Here is an 18,365-nt window from a genome sequence, read left to right as displayed (position 1 = left end):
CCAGCAATATCAGTAATGTCAGTGGTGTCAATATTATCAGTAGGTGTCAGTAATGTCAGCAATATCAGTAGGTGTCAGTAATATCAGTGGTGTCAGTGATGCCAGCAATGTCAGTAGTGTCAGTAGGTGTCAGCAATATTAATAATAGTAGTAATATCAGTGGTGTCAGTAATATCAGGGGGTGTCAGTAATACCAGTAAAGTAAGTAGATGTCAGTAATGTCAGAAATATCTGTAATGTCAGTGGTGTCAGTGATGTCAGTAATATCAGTAGGTGTCAGTAATGTCCCCCAAAAGGGCTAAGTGGAATATTGAAAATATTGATATATTCAATACCGTTTTAAAGAAGATATAAGAAATTACCATATTTGTAATATCAAATATGCATAATATTGGCTGCGCAGGTTACCATCTACATGCATTTTAAACCGAATGCATTTTAACAGGAAAGAACGGTGCAGCTCTCTCTCTCTCTCTCTCTCTCGCTAATTGGTGCGCACGTGCACACTAACACCGCTGTCACCACGCCTGTCTATCATTGTCGGTGTATGTCGCTGTAGCGATTTTCACCACTTTCCCACACTCAGGCCTTCCTCAGTGATAACTGATAAGTCAGAAAACAATGGAGGAAAACGAAGCCAATGGTGAAGATTTAATTCCTAAAAACAGTGCACATGTGTTAGTTGTGTGGAAATGGTTTGGTTTCCGGAGGGAAAAGGTGGAAAGAAATAACAGCTGCAGTGGCATGTCATTTGGCAAAGGACATGGTCCTGTCAGCACAACGGAGAAGGAGGGGTTCAAGAGTTTACTTAAAACTATTGACTCCAAGTACGAGCTTCCTGGCTGTAAATAATTTGCGAAGCAGGCACTGCCTAGGTGCTGTAGAATGAGTTTCAAAATTATCACATGCTGCTTCTCCTCCATCACAGATTTGTGGTCAAGCAGAACATGCGAGCCATACATAAGTCTTACCATACATTTAATCGAGCTCTAGAAGCTAAAAAGTTACTGCCTGCAAACAAATACTGATACTTTAACATTATACTTTGCTAAGGTTTTTATCGTATCGTATATCGCCATTTCTCCTAAGCATATCGAGATATGAGTTTTTAGCCATATCCCCCAGCCCTATCCCCACCTCTGGTTGGAGTTAACTGCTGTCTGAGAGTCTTGGGCTGAAAAAGCCAATAAAAAAAAAAAGCCAATAAAGGGTGAGGAGAAGCAGTACAACGGACAGTAAGAAGAAAAGAAAAGTTGATGAAAAGGAAAAAGACAATCAAAATGACTGAAATGTTTTGGAAAGGGTCAATTGATTCAAAACATATTGCAGGATCCAACATATCCAGAATTTGACTCAAAGTGAAATTAAAAGAAAGAGCAGAGTGGAAAGTTAGGTAGAACAAGAACTATGTATGTGTATAAGTATGTGTATACCTAGATGCACTGTGTTATCCCACTGGTCACAGATGTAACCGACCATAAAACACACCTTTCGTCTACTTTCCCATGAAAAGAAAGTAACATGGGAAAAATAAACTTTGACACGTTAGGGTTAACAACGAAGTGGGCGTGCTTACTTTAACACGCGTTTGTCTGTTAGCACTTTACCCAGTGTTGAGGTCATAGTTAAGGTTTTCAACAACCCAAGGGAAACTAAAAAGTGAATCTAAAAAGTTGATCTTCAGTTTATCGCTGATAGTTTGTCTAAACAGGGTAGGTGCCTTCGGAACTTTACTCTTGTCTGAACTATTGTTTGACCCACAGTAAAACGGATTCACTGGAGGTCCGACTAACTTCTCGCAATTTACATTTTCGACCATCTAACTCAGCTTTCATAATTTTTCATCTCGATAAGTTCATTAATATTTATTGTTTTTATTGTAAGATGTACAGTAATGCTTGCCTGTCACTGAATTTATTGGACTTGTTTTGTGACCCAATTCCGGATGGCCAGTAGTTCGAAGCTGAACGGCAATGAAGAAAGCAGTAGTCTTCAGTCTCTGGGGTGGTGTCATAAGCCCCCATCTACGCCAATCGATTGAAAATTTTGAAAAATCGCTTGGGATTCAAAAGTAAGTGGACTTGATCCTGTTTCGACATCTCGCCAGGTTATTGTATTCTTGATATCTCAGCACTGCATAGTCCATGTAGCTAACGGTACGAGTAAACAGAAAGAAACAAATAGATGTTAAATGTAATTAATTATGTTTATGCTATAAGCTAACTTTGGTCCAATGCACTTTGGTCTAGAGATGTCATATCAAACGCTGTGTTAAAGGGTAACGGCAATGGCCTCATCAGCGCTGAGAGGGGAAAGGTTGCTCTCGCTCAGGTGAGGCATGCATCACGTCTTACTTGCTTCTTTGTATGGTCATGCTTGTTGATGATTGTAAATGATACCTCTTAAACGGACAGGTCGCTGACCGATCCTGGTGCTACTGTGTGACACCCACGCTATCGCATAATAATCGCATAAGACATTTCTCAGTTGTGCATTTCTCGTTGGTTCGATCGTTTATAGTCTTTTGTCGACATTAGTGCACGTTTGTGGTCATCAGTCCTCAGGCTTCTGTTCAAATTGCAGATCTTTCCCGATCTATTGACTGCATGTCAGAAGGAAGCAGCGAGTCAGGGTGTGTCTCTGCCTTCTCAATTCTCAGTCCCGGCCCTTTTCGATGTGATTAGAGGCGCTGAGTTCATCAAGCCTGTGCTCAATGCTGTCAGCATACTCAGACGCCATGGTATGTTTCTCAGAAACTCAGGACTGGTGGAGATTAAATCAGACCAAACACTGCAGTATGTCAAAACACCACTTTCCAAGGAACTTTACGAGAAATAGCATACATCGTCTGGGGCTGGGGCCTGTTACAAGACATGCACAGACATGCAGATGAACAGGGAAAAATAAGAAAACTTGAAACATGACTTCCTGCATAAAAAGCATCACAGTATTATCATTAGAAACAATGTTGTGAAAAGCAAAGTGAACACATAGATTTATTTAGAGTAACATTGTTTCAACACTGACTAATTGTAGTGTTCAAAAGCATGTGGATATTTTTCTCTAATATGCCTTTTTGTGCTTGTCCCAAAGGCATCACTACTTGTGTCCTGGCTAATATCTGGGTTGATGACACAGATCACCGAAGCAGCACTGCCAAGATTATGTCTGTGTTAGCCCAACATTTTGACTTGGTTTTAGAGTCTTGCCGTGTTGGAAGCAGGGTCCCTGAGCCTGAATTTTTCACTGCTGCCCTTGAGAAGCTCAGTGTGGCACCAGAGCAGGTGAGAGGGTCAGCCTAGTGTTCCAGTAAGCACACAGTGGAAACAATTAGGCTCTGAGTTATGGTATAAAGTACAACAATGTCTGTACAATTGTTATTGGCATTCAGAAGTTGCTCTCTGTTGATATATGAAATATGTCCATATTACCATTTCAGTGGTAGATAGCCAGATACTTAAGCAACGGGAAATACACAAAGCAAACACAATTTTTAGTGTTCATAATGACCATTAGACATTGCACCAATTTGTAATATTTTCCTAGCCTTAGTTTTGCCAGGGCATATTTAGTTCCTGAAAAACCACTGGAAAAATTATGAGGAAGCAGGGAGTCATTCATTCATGTAAAATGTCTCTTGCAGGCAGTGTTGTTTGATGTTTCTGAGGAGAGTGTGAAAGAGGCGGAGAAACTGGGGATGACTGGTGTTCTTGTTGGTGACATCACAGGTGCTCTGAAGCAGTTACAGGAACTTACAGGAGTCGAGGTATATAGCTCCAAAAAAAAATCAATCAAATTCCAGCATAATAATGAATATGGTGACTTTGGACTGTGTCTTTACTGATATGTTTGTGTCTGATTTTTTTTAAGTTCAAGTCTTTCTGTGAATCAGAGAATTTGCCTCCTGGGAGGCAGTCAAACTTCAGTTTGTTTCAGAATTTGTGGTGCTGTTCTGTTTTTTAGCTTGTATTGTTTACAGAGCTTCATTTTGCAATGATTTTGCGTGATATTTTTGCAATCAAGACTTCCATGCAAATAAGACAGGTTGCAAAACCCATTCTATGGCTCCTTAAAAGAGGAAGAGTTTTCAAGAAGTGTATTGTACACACCCCTAGTTGTATTAAAACCTTCCATAAATACCGTTAGTTGCATGTGCTCATTGACATTGACTGCTGGTGTCCACTGTAGGTTTTGGATGAGAGATTCCCCTTTTCCTGCTCCCCTGAAGATGTAACTCATGGGTTGGTCACTATCAAGGTCCGTTGCAATGTTCGCACATCTTTTAATAATGTCAGCAGTTTTCCGAATATGAGTATGCAGTGTTTCCTGTTTAAGTCTATTTTTGTAAGTGACATTATACACAACAATGGTTATGTTTCAGAATACTGTTGCTTAGCAGCAGAGTGATTGAAATAGTCTTTGTCTTGTCTTTTAGCCTGGGGTGAAGACCCACTACGTGGAAATGGGGGATGGACCCCCTGTTCTGCTGTGCCATGGATTCCCTGAGATTTGGTTCTCTTGGAGATACCAGGTTATTACACACAAACCCCTGCTCTGTGGACAAGTACCTTGCAGGATCCATTGATCTGTATTTGGTTGTCGAGTTCTAAGTTAAAGAAAGACTATATTGACAGATATATACCTAGGTGAATCTAGGGGAAATAGCATGGGCCTCCACATTAGCTGTGTTCCAGAGGAAATGCTTGAAAACTGGCAAGCAAAAATAAACAAAACCTGACTTTTCATTTATTTGGAGGATGCATGCATTAGTCCTCACACTTCTCAGACCTTACACAGGGTTTGTGTCATGGTTGGGACTTACTATAGTACAGGGAATTGGACCCTCCAAAATTGCGTGAAAAGGGGCTAAAAAAGAGAACAGTTGGAAGATAGGTGAATTTCCCTTTAAAATGATAAATGTCATGTAAGTTGGCTAACTGAGCAGATCACTTTAGTTGAAATTGAATGGTAAATAATAACCCACCTCAATGGATACAACAGAAGCTATAATAATGATGAAAATAACAGCTAGCCAACGAGAAAAAATTGCTTACCTTGCAGTAACATTTGTCTGCTAGACTTGGAGGACTTAGATGTTCAGCTGACTTCTAGGCCTCTAAACCTAGGGTAGACTTAGAGTTAGCAGCTGGCTATAAGTGACTTGCGAGGAAGATTGGCTGTTACTGATGTTCTAATCTGTGTCTTGAGACAGTTTTGTTCACTATGCTCATCCAATGTTTTAATGTTAGTGGTATGGTCTTAGAATATCAAATTTGATGTTGAAATATGAATTTGAAAAGCATGTTTGTGGAGTCTCAGTGTTGAAATAAAATATGAGAGGCCTGTTGTGGAGTATATTCCAGTGACCTGCCCTGACTTGTCCTCAGATTCCAGCTCTTGCCAAGGAGGGGTTTAGGGTTCTAGCTCCTGACCTGAAGGGTTACGGTGACTCCTCTGCTCCACCAGGTTAGTTGATTACATGTTGGTTTTATTTCATTCTTGGTCTTTCTGTCTCTTTCTCTCCTCAAAACTTTTAACTTTACTGAACAGACGCTTTGTATTTGATATTACAAGTTGAAGAGTACTCTTTCATTAGCTCTGCGAATATACACTTTAATGAAGGTACTTAAGATTTTCCTGTAGTCATGACCAGACAGGAAATAAACTTACTGTCACCAGGGCCTTGTCATTCACTTTGATCTTTCCTGATCAGCATCTACTGAGTCCCAGATCATAAGAGGCTTTGATGTAGAAGCAAGTCTGAGTCTTTTAGGGACACTTTAATCCTGATGCAGATCCTGAGCACGCATTATCTTCCCTTTGTTTGTGAGAGTGTCCAAAACTTAATGTTAATTGTGAGTGTTTAAGGCACACAGTGAAGAAGGTCTTGATTAAGAATTTGTACCTCTGTACCTTTGTATTTATTGTACATTTCAGAAATGTATAATCTCAAACTATAAATTTATGGGCCACTACAACATTTTAAATGAATTAAACGTTTGCCTCAGGGAATACATTTTTTTCCTTGTTCCATCATTATTCAAACCCCATACATGGAAGGCAAATGATAACAGTACTCTGTCATTACCATAGATATTCGGAAGTGCTTTCCAGGTGGCCTTAAAGCTGTCTGTCTGTCTTCGCTCAAAGAATGTTCAGCTGGAATTCTCTCACCTCAGTGACTTGCATGACAGAGATACTGCAGAGTGTGAATTGCTACGCTGCTGAATTCTGATTTTACTTCCACTTTTCTGTACAGAAATTGAGGAGTATTCTCAAGAGCAGATTTGCAAGGTGAGTGATGTGCCAACCCATAGCTTGTGTGCACAAGTGTATATACTTAAAACAGAAACTCAGAATGATTATTGATGTATCTTTCTTTTCCATTTTGAAGGACCTGGTGACATTTTTGGACAAAATGGTATGTATTTTGCTCATTGATGTAATACACGCATCTCTTGTGTTCTGTGTGGCCCAATTTCTAAAAAAAGATGTTTTCTTCGGTCACTGTTCTTCAGTCACTGTTCAAATACAGAAAAGTTGCATTTCTCATGTACATCATTTGAGGTTCTGTGTTTGTACTTCACAGAACATATCAGGGTAAGTACAATCATTAGCAGCATATTTTAGTCTCAGACTGGATGCTGGTCCAGTAACTCATAGTAAAGCACTGATACTGGCCCATTTAATGCAGATTTATGCATGGTGTCAAAAACATACCTTGTGACATACAATCCTTTGGCTGAGCATACTGTAATTTACAGTGGTGTACAGTTACAAGGTAGAAAGATTTCCACTACTGTGCTTAAGTAGATATTTTTAGGAAATATTACCAGTATTTATCCTATTCAAGTATAAAAGTTTCTGTCGACTTTCAATTTTACCTCTCTACATTTTCAAAAGTAAATGACTACTTTTACTCTGATATTTTTCCCCAGACATCTTTGTTACTTACTGCAGTATAAAATCTGTGTGAAATAGCAAACATGCACAGTGCTTCATTCAGTATATCATTCAGCTAAATTAACCACTCCTACAAAGTAGATTAGTGTCCTCAGGGTTACCATGGTTATTACCAGCTCACAGTCCAAGGGTGGTTTGAGTATGCCCCAGCCTCATTTCAGCCCAGGCCAGTATCAGTGTCATGTTTGGATCACTATATTACCTAATGTCTTTGGCAAATATCGAGTTATTTCACCCATACTTGACTCCTAGATATTCATGTTAATTCGCCAAAGAATTAAAAAAGGAATAAATTAATTGACCGTCAGCATCTAGTGTGTGATTGGCACAAAGAAGAGGGAGGACTAGATTTTTTTGTTTTTTTTTAACAGTTTGTAAGAGACTGTTTTGACCATGCATAAAACATATTTAAAAAAAAAACAAGGAAGGGTCCTTCTGCTTTTTCATTGTTATGTCATTTACTTGTACTTTTGATGCTTAAATACATGTAATATCAGATACTTTAAAGCTTCCACTCCAGTAGTTTTTTCATGAGTTGCTTTAACTTTTACTTGAGTCATTTTCCAGAGCAGTATCTTTACTTTTACTGGATAATGGCTGCCGGGTACTTTATACAACACTGGTAATTTATCAAAAAAAAAAATCCCTTTAAATTTTTTCTTAACGGAGGTTGAAGAGGCATGGGACAATGGGGATGAACTTTACTCTAGTTGAAGAGAGGCTCATTCTTACTGGCTTCCCAGTGGATACATGTTGGCCTCTTGTCAGAAGAGCCAGACATTTAAACACTGAATCAAAGAGCAAGAACTGTCAGGGCAGATTTAGCTGACTCACTTCTCGGCACTGACAATTAACACTGGGGACTGTGAGAACAAAAAAGTGGAAAGTTCTAGTTCTGAGTGGTACTTTAATACCCGTGCACTGCAGTGAAAGAAAAAAAGGTCTGTTACTGCAAGAGGGTCACTATGTGCCTATACAGATTACTGTTATTAAATGAAGAGACAACAGTCCCTCTTATTTTCACCCAGTATTTATTTTCATTTCAGTATGTATTTCCATTTATTTTCATTTCCATTATCTATTTGCATAGGCACTTGTCTAACCCACACTTCTGTTTTCTTAATGTGGTTGATTGCCTTCATGGCTCTACTTCTGCTAATACTGAATGTGAAAATCTACATGTGTGGCTAAATGCACCACATTTAATATTACACCATCTAAAGCATTGAGAAAGATTGCATCTGCATGTACATTTATAAAGAAATGAGAGGAAGTATCCTTTTAAAAGAACTCACACAGTTTTTTTTTTCTGTTCTTGAGCTTGATGTAACTGATGGTGCTCTATAATCAAGTTTAGTCTGATAGGCAGTTAGAGACTATTCTGTTTGAATGAGCCCAGTGATCTGTGAAATTTTGGCCCATGTGATACTGAATGAACTAATTGCGTCATGCTTTTGGCCAGACGACGCCGGGTTTGAGCTAAAGAAAGGGTGCGTCCTTCCTCTTTAAATCGTACTCCACTCTTCATCAGTAAGGTGCAGTGATATGTCATTCATCACGCATGTCTGATCATATGTGTGGATCAGAGAATATTGTTTGCACTGAACAGACGAGATACCATTCTTCTGCAATACATCTTGCTACTCCAGAGCTGACTGAGGAGGATTATGTTGTGTATTACTGCATGCGTTTTAAAAGTTCTTTGTTTTATTTTTGTTTATTTGTATTGTTTCTTAACATCCATTGCTATACTAAAACTAAAATAACATAATTTGAGAATAATAGAATAAGATCTTTATTTTGAACGGTCTCTTACAATAATCAGTATGAAAAGCACAGTAGCCACTGGTGAGTATCTAGCTTTGAGCGTTCCCCCAGCCTGGGCAAGGCACAATTTGATTTGATGTGATTTCCACACAGTCAATAAGGAGCAAACAAATGATGGAGCTCATTAGCCTCTAATTAACTGTAGTAATTGACAGCCTCATCAAGTACATGAGAGACTTAATGGGGGGAAAAAAGGATGACAATTGACAGCAAAAACAAAAGCACCTACTGTTTTGTTGTTGTCCTCCACCTGATGTCAAGTTTTGCAGCATGTACATTTGACTTCATCTCCCTTTACCTCTTTAGAATGTAACCAGTACTACATGTTGGTAGTAAGAAAGTGGATTAAGCCCTATTTGAACTCAGTCATTTTTTTGACAAAATGACATTAATGCATTTGGGTAACTGAAGTATGTCATAACAAGGTTCAAGAGCAGATGAGAGGTATATTTATAAACGCTTATCTAGCTGAAACGCAGTAGGTATGGGCTCAGTTAGTGGTTGTGATAGTGGTAACAGCAGTAAACCAGTAATCATACCAGCAGTAATGACATCAGATACCAGATACTAACAAGATACCAGATACTAACAAGCAAGAAGTGCCTTAACATCACTCACAGGGTTCAATACAGTAAGTAGATGGCTGAGTAGAGATGATGGTTTCTGGTCAGTTTGTGGCCTGTCCCTCCTTATTGATCATTTGACCGTTAATTCTATAGAGCTGGGTTTTGTGTATTCAGCCATTATCAGGGATTTGTAATCAGTCCTTCTGTTCATTCCTCAGGGCATTCCACAAGTGACTCTGGTGGGTCATGACTGGGGTGGTGTTCTGGTTTGGAACATGGCCTTATACCACCCAGAGAGAGTGAGGTATGGGCTCTCTTGCCCATTATTCATTTTCTGTGTTGTCAGAACTGTATTAGTCTATTTCAGATGTTGCCCAAGTCTTTAGTTGACTAGCTCAAAATGAGGGAAGGGATGCAGTGACCTCCATTTCATGTCCTTTTGGTCTGCTTGTTCCACAGGGCTGTTGTTTCTCTCAACACTCCACTGTTCCCTCTTGATCGGACCTCTGACCCCATGCTGAAACTCAAGGCCTTGCCAATCTTCGACTACCAGATCTACTTCCAAGAGCCTGTGAGAGACTTTAGTTGACTGATAATAAGTTAACTCTTTGAACTGTGAAGAAAAGTGTGTACAAACGTATGGCTTGCATCCCTTTTTCTGGCCAGGGTGTAGCAGAGGCCGAGCTGGAGAAGGACCTGGAAAGGACTTTCAAGCTTATGTTCAATGGAAGTGATGAGAAGGTGAGTCCTAAGGAGATTCATGGTTTGAGACAGCTTGACAGCTTTGTATATTCTATTTCCCTATACTATACCGTAGCGTTTACAATAAAAAACAAAACAAACAAAAACACATCTTTGCCAGTGTATTGCTGTAAATCTGTCAGCTTCCTAATAATTATGGAAAGAAACATACTTATTCATAAATTCCAGGGCTGATCTTTTATATCTCGCAAAACATTGCTTCAGTAATATTGTCATGACACTCACATTTGAAACAATTTACAGTATATGTGTATACTGTACAATCATAGATAGATGAATATGCTGATATTATTTTCAAGTAAAGTCCGTTTATAGAATGAGCAGTCTGATGGATGGTTTCAGATCACTCTTCCATTAAAATGTCCCTGACTGGTCAGCTCAATTAAGTGGGCAAGGACAAAGCTTGCAGTTCTTAGACAGACCGTAGATTTAGGAATAGCTGCGTATAGACTGATAATATAGTGATGGGCTGGCACACCCAAAGGTGAGTTTTAATTCAGAGCCTTTCACTGAGGTGAATTAGATTACTCTGTTTGTGAGGGTTCAAGTGAGGTGTCAATTAAAAGAAAAAAAAAAACGAAAAAAGCAGCACTAAATTTCATTAAGTCAGAGAAGTGCTATCTCCAATGATTTTTTGCTGTCTCTGCACTTTGTCTATAAATTGGACAAAATACAGATTTGCCCTGCAGTCTCGTTCGTACCTCTCTCAAAATAGCCCAGGGAAATTGAAGTCGAAAATCAAAGAAGTATTCAGTCCCTGAGAGCTGTTATTAATAAGCTTCGTAACCTTCCCATTGATTAAAACCAGTGTCAGGTTAACAGCAGTGTCAGAGTATATAAGGAGAATGTAGACTGCGATTCTGCATTTGAACTTTGCCATACCAGGACCGACAATATTAGCCCGGCTTACCGCTACCATCCATAATCAAAGTTTATGGAGTTCAGAAGTTCTGTCCTAAATCCCATGACTGGTTGACCTGGAATAGTAATAAAGGCCATGGAAAGGATCTCCATCTGAAACTTTAATGAGTAACAACTGCACGGCCCGGCCATCAGTCAGCAGGGCTAAGATGGCAGAGTAGCAGTTTAATGACTGCGTGGGCCTGAGGCTGGCAGCCTGAGGCAGGCTGACTGTCCTAAAGGCAGCCTTTTATCTTCATGGTCTCCCCTGTTAGGCGGGGGAAATCACCAGTGGCTGGAGCACTGCCTGTGTATTCTCTGGGGCTTGAGCCCAGCTAATTATTATGCCCCTCCACACACACACACACACACAGAACCCCTAAATGCCAGTGGTTGCATAATCAGTGTTGTCTCTGAACCTGAAAGTGGAAAAGTGTAATTAATAGGGCAAAGGTGATGCAAACGTTGATTTGTTTGGTTTTCTCAGTCACTCAAGGAGAGACACAGATGAGAGGAAATTCAGGAAGTTATTTTTTTTATAGACTTTAGAGAATACTCCAGAATAATTGTTGGTGTTTTGGTATGGCTTCCTAGATCTGATAAGCTGAGTCAAATATCCACTATGTTGTCTGTAGTAAGGAATAGATAAATAAGGATAATAAAAGGAAATAAAATATTTTACGGTCATAAAATAGTCATCTTACAGTGTGGATCTATATTGTTGAAAACACATTTTTACTGGTCAGCTCTCTAATTGTAAAACTGTTCTGAGACAATGCTGAAATATAAATACATATTGGCTGAAAACAACCTGTATTATTTTGTTCTGTCTGGGTAGGATAAGTTCCCAGCTTTGAAAACATCTGGAGTTTGTAAAAGAGGTAAGAAAATAAGCTGTGAAGCAAGAAGATATTATTTTAATTGTTTTATTATTTGAATTATTATTTTACTATTTTGTGCGTCGATATATGTTGACTGTTTCAGCCTTATCTTGTATTTGTAATGCGTGGTGTTGGAAGAGGGGCTCTGAGTTGTCAGAGTGACTCTGGTTCTTGACATCTGTGATAACATTACAGAGGTTTCATTCGTCTGTGCAATGTCATAAATGTTGATGTCGTAAGTTATGAGACAGTTTCAGAAAACACAAACATCGTTCCTTACAACAAAGTTCATAGAATTTGAGGGAGTGTATACTTCCAAGACATGGATCAGGAATTAAACATGAAGAGTTAAGAAGATAAAATTATAGTCTCCACTGTGCCATAAACACATGCTTGTTCCGTAGCTCTTTAAAAGATCAGTATTCATGAAGGTCTCTTTGGAGGCCTCACCATCTGCCACTGATAAAGTGCTTTTTTTTCTGATGATGTTGTGGTTATCAGGCGGCCTCTTTGTGGACGTAACAGAAGATGTTCCCAGAAGTGTCATCCTGAGTGAGGCAGCGCTGAAATATTATGTTCAGCAGTTCAAAAAGAGTGGATTCAGGTACTGTGAGAATGGACAGACAGCCATAGATTTTATTTCAGTTTTTTTTTTGGGTCAGTTTATTGTATACATTTTTTTTAAGTACTCTCATTTTCAAGATGTCAAAAAGAGGGCTCCAGCTAGTTAAACTTGATTAAACTTGATTTTAACTTTCTTTTGCATAGTTTTCTTCTAAGTTATAAACATCAAACTTTTTTCAAACCTTGTGTTTGAAATAAATATATCTTTGCAAAACTACTTGGCCTAACATAGCACAATATCATCATTGTTACAAAGCTTTCTTCAGTCAATGATCTTTTCACTTATATGTACTTCTTCCACAATAATGTCCAAAATACATCATTTTTGTTGTGTACTCTGCATTTTTTTTCAGATTAAGTGTCAGTAGTTATTTGCTGATCAACATTGCTTCTCAGCACTAGTTGTACATGCACATGTTTTTGCTGTATGATAATGTATGTATGCTGAGAGACTATTTATGTGTTAGGGGCCCTCTAAACTGGTACCGAAACGTGGAGAGGAACTGGCGTTGGATGTGTTCAAGACCAAGAGATCCTGTAAGTATCCCCCAGGTCCTCCATAGATGAGCGCTTGCGGAAATCACCAGGGTGTAACCCTGTTACTGTCATAAACACACTTGTACCCCTGATTTACAGCAAACCCACGCGGTGTTATCATGCAAGCTGCACACAGCAGATGGTCCCAGATACATGCTCACTAACATCTGATCATGAGTGGCTAAAAGCAAGGGGGACATACACTCAGTCTCTTCCTTTCACATCTTCATTTAGACAATGTGAAACATTGATTTTGTATTTTTTTATAGTGGTATTTAGTAATTCACTGATAAATTACTCTGATAAATTAAATTACACTGATAAATTAAATTACACTAATAAATCAAATTACTGATAAATTACTCTACCCATAAATACTGTGTGTGTTATGCCTGTTTTAATGTGTTTTAGATACTTCGTACTCTGCAGTGTTTTCTTTTCAATTGTGTAACTATAGCAATTGGCAATTTCTGTATCTTAAAATCATTTTCCACCTGTGTCCTGTGGGATCTGCACTGTTTTGGATTCTGCTAACTATAATGTTTCTCTTTACCTTTGGCAGATAACAATGCCGGCTCTTATGGTCACAGCTGGGAAAGACCCTGTGCTTCTGCCAGCCTTCACCAAAGGCATGGAGGAAGCGGTGAGGCTATATTAGGACCCCCGGTCTCTCTGCAATGAAATGAAAATAAAATCTACTTTAGTTTCACTTCGTATCAAAACATTATGCTGAACGTAATTTTCACATTTTCTCTTCAAATTACAGATCCCCAACTTAAAAAAAGAGCACATTGAGGAGTGTGGACACTGGACTCAAATGGACAGGTAATGTTAAAACCAGATAAGAGAAGTATTCAATCTAGTGGCCAATATCTGGACCTAGTGAGTGTGAGAAACTAATAGATTATGGAAAGTGCTGGTCATCAGTGCTCTATTCATCAGCAAAAATCCTAGAGGGACAAACTAAAACTGAGAATTTGATTGCAGCAGTTGTTTGTTTGTTTCCTATGTTACTCTGCAGGACTCTGACGTGAAGTTAGTCAGACAACCAATGGATAATCTTGATATAAGATAAGATGAGATAAATAAATAGACACCATACAATAAATGCTACTATATAATGTACAAAATACCACCCGGTGTGCACTATACACAGTAGGGGGGGTGGGGAGAGTGCAAAAGGTAAAAAAGAAAAATTGTGTGTTCTTGTCTTATTTTGCTATTGAAAATTCTAACAACTATGGGCAGAAAAGACCTCCTGAATCTCTCCCTTGTACATATCAACATATATGGACGCTAAACAGCTCTTCAAGCTTGTCATGTTTAGAACGTGAAAATGCTGTCTTGTCCATATTTAGATTGCAGTTTACAATCTAAAAATTTTCAGCCAGGACTTCAGACTGCATATGCAATCCCATTATTAATTTTTAACTTCAAATATGAGATGGCTCCTCTGTTTGTTCCTCTTTCCATTACACGAAAACTCTCTTTGTATGTTCAGAATAGTGTTCACAGTTACTCAGTAGGTGTGAAAAGGCTCAGTATTAAAATCTAAAATTTAAGTTTTCTTGGAAACTTTACACATTCTCAACTGAATCAAGCTCTTCTAATTTAAGTTTTTTGCAAACAAAAGTTCAGCAATGAGTTAGTAACCTTTGCTAGGTATTGAGATGATATTCTCAAATACTGTTAACTGATTTTACAGTGCACAATGTTAGGACGAAAATATATCGGATGATACAAAAACACAATTGCATGTGTTTACCCATTTGCTCATTATTTCAGTCTCTCATTAACTTTCTTTTGCACAATTGATTTAAAAGGGAAGCATACATTCCATGTTTTCCACAATTAAGCTGGATCAAGACAGATGTAATGATAGTGAGCGTTTCCCCGCTCTACAGTGAAGCAACCAGTCACATGAACGACATTTAACATCAGTGACAATGAAAGAGTGACCCAGCTTAGCTCAAGGTCAAACCAGTCAGCCCAGAAGGCATTTCACCGTTATCATACGGAAAAGGGAATGCCTTTTTGCTGAAATGTAGACAAGGAGTAAAAGATGCCCGTTGAACATTTCAAACACCCACTTGGCCATCTGTTGTTTTTCTCTTTTTGAATAATATCAAAAATAAGTAGGTAAGTTTGTGAGTAACATTTTTTTTTAATTATTATAAGCAGCTGTTATACATTATCAAACAAAAATGTATATGCTGTATCTTATACGGATCCTAAATATGCCTTCAGTTAAGAGACAGTTGAAAAATAGTCAAAAAAAAAATTATTTCCTATGCATCAGCATGCCTTTTTTTGTCTACTGGATGTCCCTGCCAGCATTAGTGATAATTTAAGCAGAAATGCTGTGAAGATATAATAATGTGGGTGTGAGAATCAACTTCTCAGTCTAGTGAGCTATGATGATCACATGGAGGTGGTGGTGACTGGAATCGGGCCACATTTATGTCGTGTGAAAGGCAGGGTCATCAGTCTTTGCCAAGGTCTAAGTGACACATCTGATGGCACATCCTCACCTCCTGACATGTAATTCACAAAACAGTTTTGAAACTTGAATCTTTCATGCTTTTCAGTGAGGTAGATGAAAGATATGTTTTGTGTTGCATTCATTTTAGTCAACAGTAACAACAATAATAGTTGCAGTCCTCATAATAGTAAATCAAGAGCTTTATGCTTGTTTTAGACATAAATACATTGCTTACTCTTTAAGCATGTGTAGGCAGACTGTATCTGACATATAATTTTCATTGCTGTTGCCTCAAGTTCTAAAATTACAGATAAGAAATTATCAATACCCTTTATGAATCGTCAGTGGTTCATCAGGGTGGGGGCAAATGAAGATGATTTTCCACAGGGGTTCACTATGAAAAGAAAAAAAACTGTTGTATAGGATTTCTGAGTCTGCATTATGACTTTGGTTAATTCTTGTTATATTACGGGTCCTATTGGAGTGACAGTGACCAGGCCACGATTTCACCATTCTCTTTAATCAGCTGACCTTAAATCAGGATAGCAATGACCTCCATGGCAATAAATTTTTATAGTGGCCACTGACCCTTAAACAACCCCCACTCTAACCCTCAGTCTCAGTCGTCAGGGTGATCAATGAGCTCGAGACTCAGTCTGTGAACCTGTCAAAAAAAGCACTGTTCTCACATTGAAAAAATTACACACGGGGTAGCCTAGTGACCCCATCAGCCAGTGCAATGACTAACTGAAATTGATAGATGGGATAATGGAATGGCTCTTAGGAGAGGACAAAGGCAAAAAAAAAATCCTTTTGTTGTAAGTTTTTCTAAATGTCTTAAAATGACCATAATACTGTAAGTCCAGCATAACTCATTGAACAAGTTAAAAAAAAAAATGACGTTGACAAGTTTCATTTTTCAGAGACAGTTCATATAATGTGTTGTTTTGTTGTGGTGTTCCTATTTCTTCAATAATCAGGCCTGCAGAACTGAATAAAATCCTCATCGCTTGGCTGAAGGAGATTCACCAGAAATCTCCTATTCCTCCAAAGTTATGAAGATAATTTCCATCAGCACAGCTATGCAATAAAGTGAATGACTTCTACGCATTCCATTACAACAGTGAACATAAAAAGCTGACAAAATATAGCATTTGTATCATGTCCAGTTTAATGTTTGGCTTTTTCATGTTTGGCTAACTCTCATGTTTGGCTAACTTTCTGCACTTAATACCGAATGTATGAGGCTTTTTCCTTAAATTTTTCTAAAATCTTTGTCATTATGCAGAATAACTGTTTTGCTCTATTAAAGTTGCATTCAAATATTTCAGCCTTGCTGTTTCCTTTGAAATCAATGCATCGCGCAGAATCCGACAAGTCCTGTGCTTTGTAGTGAAGAAAATACACCAACATGTATGGAAATGTCATTGCGTGCAATGCACATATTTTAGTCCTGACAAAATTTTTTAATCATTCATAATTTTATCTGCTTAGTTTAACTGCAATGTTTTGTCGTTTTTTTTCTTCACCCTAGTAATGAATGCAAATTTAATGACATTGTAGTGGAGAAGCTGCCTGCTATCTTCTGAGGGTTTGCTTTGATTATGCACATAGAAAACCAAGTTTAGAACCATACTGGAGATCACTTTGCAGAAGAGGCTTGATTGCTGTGACTTGAGACTGTAGGTTTTAATCAAGAAAGGAAGTGTAGGCAGCTGAGGGCAGAGCCAGGTTAAGAGAGCTCCATGACACTGTCTCCTCTGTTAAGAACATGTGGTCATTTCAGAATGCAATTAAAGCACACAGAGATGATGGGGTCATGGAGGAGCAGGGGAAGAGTCATTCAGCGATTGGCTGTCAGGAAGCTGTCATTGTTTTTGGAGGGCACTCGTAAGACCACCCGATACAACCAGGTCATATTATATAGATGCATTTGCAAATCTTTATTTTTGGCGAAAGGTGAATGTTAAATGTATTTACTCAAAGATCAAATGAAAAAAACAGTTTTTATTATGAAGTATTCAGAAAATATTTTAAGATTTGAGAGAACAAGTAATCGCAGTACTACATGCACTACACGTTGTTTTTATTTCAGTGTTTGGATTAATGAGAAGGAAGGAAGCAAGAAGCAAGAGGGTGGATGATAGTATTTTTCCTTTTTGGTTTCTGATTGAAAAACTGTTACTTAGATATAAAGGCAGTTTGACATGCAAGGGCCTTCTAAACAGTGAAGGTTATCAGTGATCAATCTATTGCTTAAAATATTAACTATACTCATTGATTTTTTAAAAAGCTCTATTTATCCTCAGGTCAGTGCTAATGGCCTTAGCATTCCCATGTTTGTGCCTCCATCCATCTTTCCCTTGTTAATTCAACCCCCCCCCCCCCCCCCCCCCCCCCCATGATGGTCCAGAAACTGTCTATTAATCAGGAAACTCATTAAGAAATGTACCTATTCATTTTTTTTTCTCGACATTTGTGGACCTAATTGTTTTCAGCAGTGGCAGTAGAAATAGTGTCACAAAGCTTTCTGCCTCCACAACTATATCTAAGTGAGACTGTTAAGCACAAATTCTCATGTAACATGGGAAATAGTTCTGGTCTGGTCTGGTCAATTTGAAACCACCAAAAACTGTTCCCACACTCAACATGCAGTGTAGAGGAGGCAGTGCTTTAGACTTGACAGTACAGTGATGTCCATAGAACAGAGATGAATGCACAGTAAATATGGTAGGTGAGCTTTATGGTGTTGGTAGATTCATAAATCTGACCTTCTACATTAATCAAAAAAATGCAGTAACTTCCCCTCTGGATATTTATTTG

The 18,365-nt window shown here is 38.4% G+C and overlaps 1 protein-coding gene across 2 annotated transcripts; it reads left to right on the top strand.

Annotated features, from left to right (window-relative positions):
* Positions 1–1,620: 1,620 nt before the first annotated feature.
* ephx2 (epoxide hydrolase 2, cytoplasmic) lies at positions 1,621–16,872 on the top strand. 2 transcript variants are annotated; one of them, XM_030786107.1, is made up of 20 exons: positions 1,621–1,712; positions 1,957–2,071; positions 2,250–2,331; positions 2,584–2,740; positions 3,094–3,284; positions 3,644–3,766; positions 4,189–4,257; positions 4,436–4,531; positions 5,388–5,466; positions 6,260–6,294; positions 6,395–6,421; positions 9,575–9,660; positions 9,816–9,927; positions 10,023–10,097; positions 11,857–11,899; positions 12,401–12,503; positions 12,991–13,060; positions 13,623–13,703; positions 13,827–13,885; positions 16,523–16,872. In XM_030786107.1, exons 2-20 carry the CDS (start codon positions 1,974–1,976, stop codon positions 16,599–16,601), a joined length of 1,665 nt encoding a protein of 554 aa, XP_030641967.1. In that variant the 5' UTR covers positions 1,621–1,712; positions 1,957–1,973; the 3' UTR covers positions 16,602–16,872. The 2 variants fall into 2 exon arrangements, with proteins under 2 accessions (XP_030641967.1, XP_030641958.1); XM_030786098.1 differs by having other exon boundaries at positions 1,954–2,071.
* The last annotated feature ends 1,493 nt before the right edge of the window (positions 16,873–18,365 follow it).

The sequence above is a fragment of the Chanos chanos genome, chromosome 1, assembly GCF_902362185.1.
Source record: "Chanos chanos chromosome 1, fChaCha1.1, whole genome shotgun sequence".
Taxonomy (NCBI): domain Eukaryota; kingdom Metazoa; phylum Chordata; class Actinopteri; order Gonorynchiformes; family Chanidae; genus Chanos; species Chanos chanos.
The sequence above is the reverse complement of the archived record's forward strand: the minus strand, read 5'-3'. Positions and strand labels throughout refer to the sequence as shown.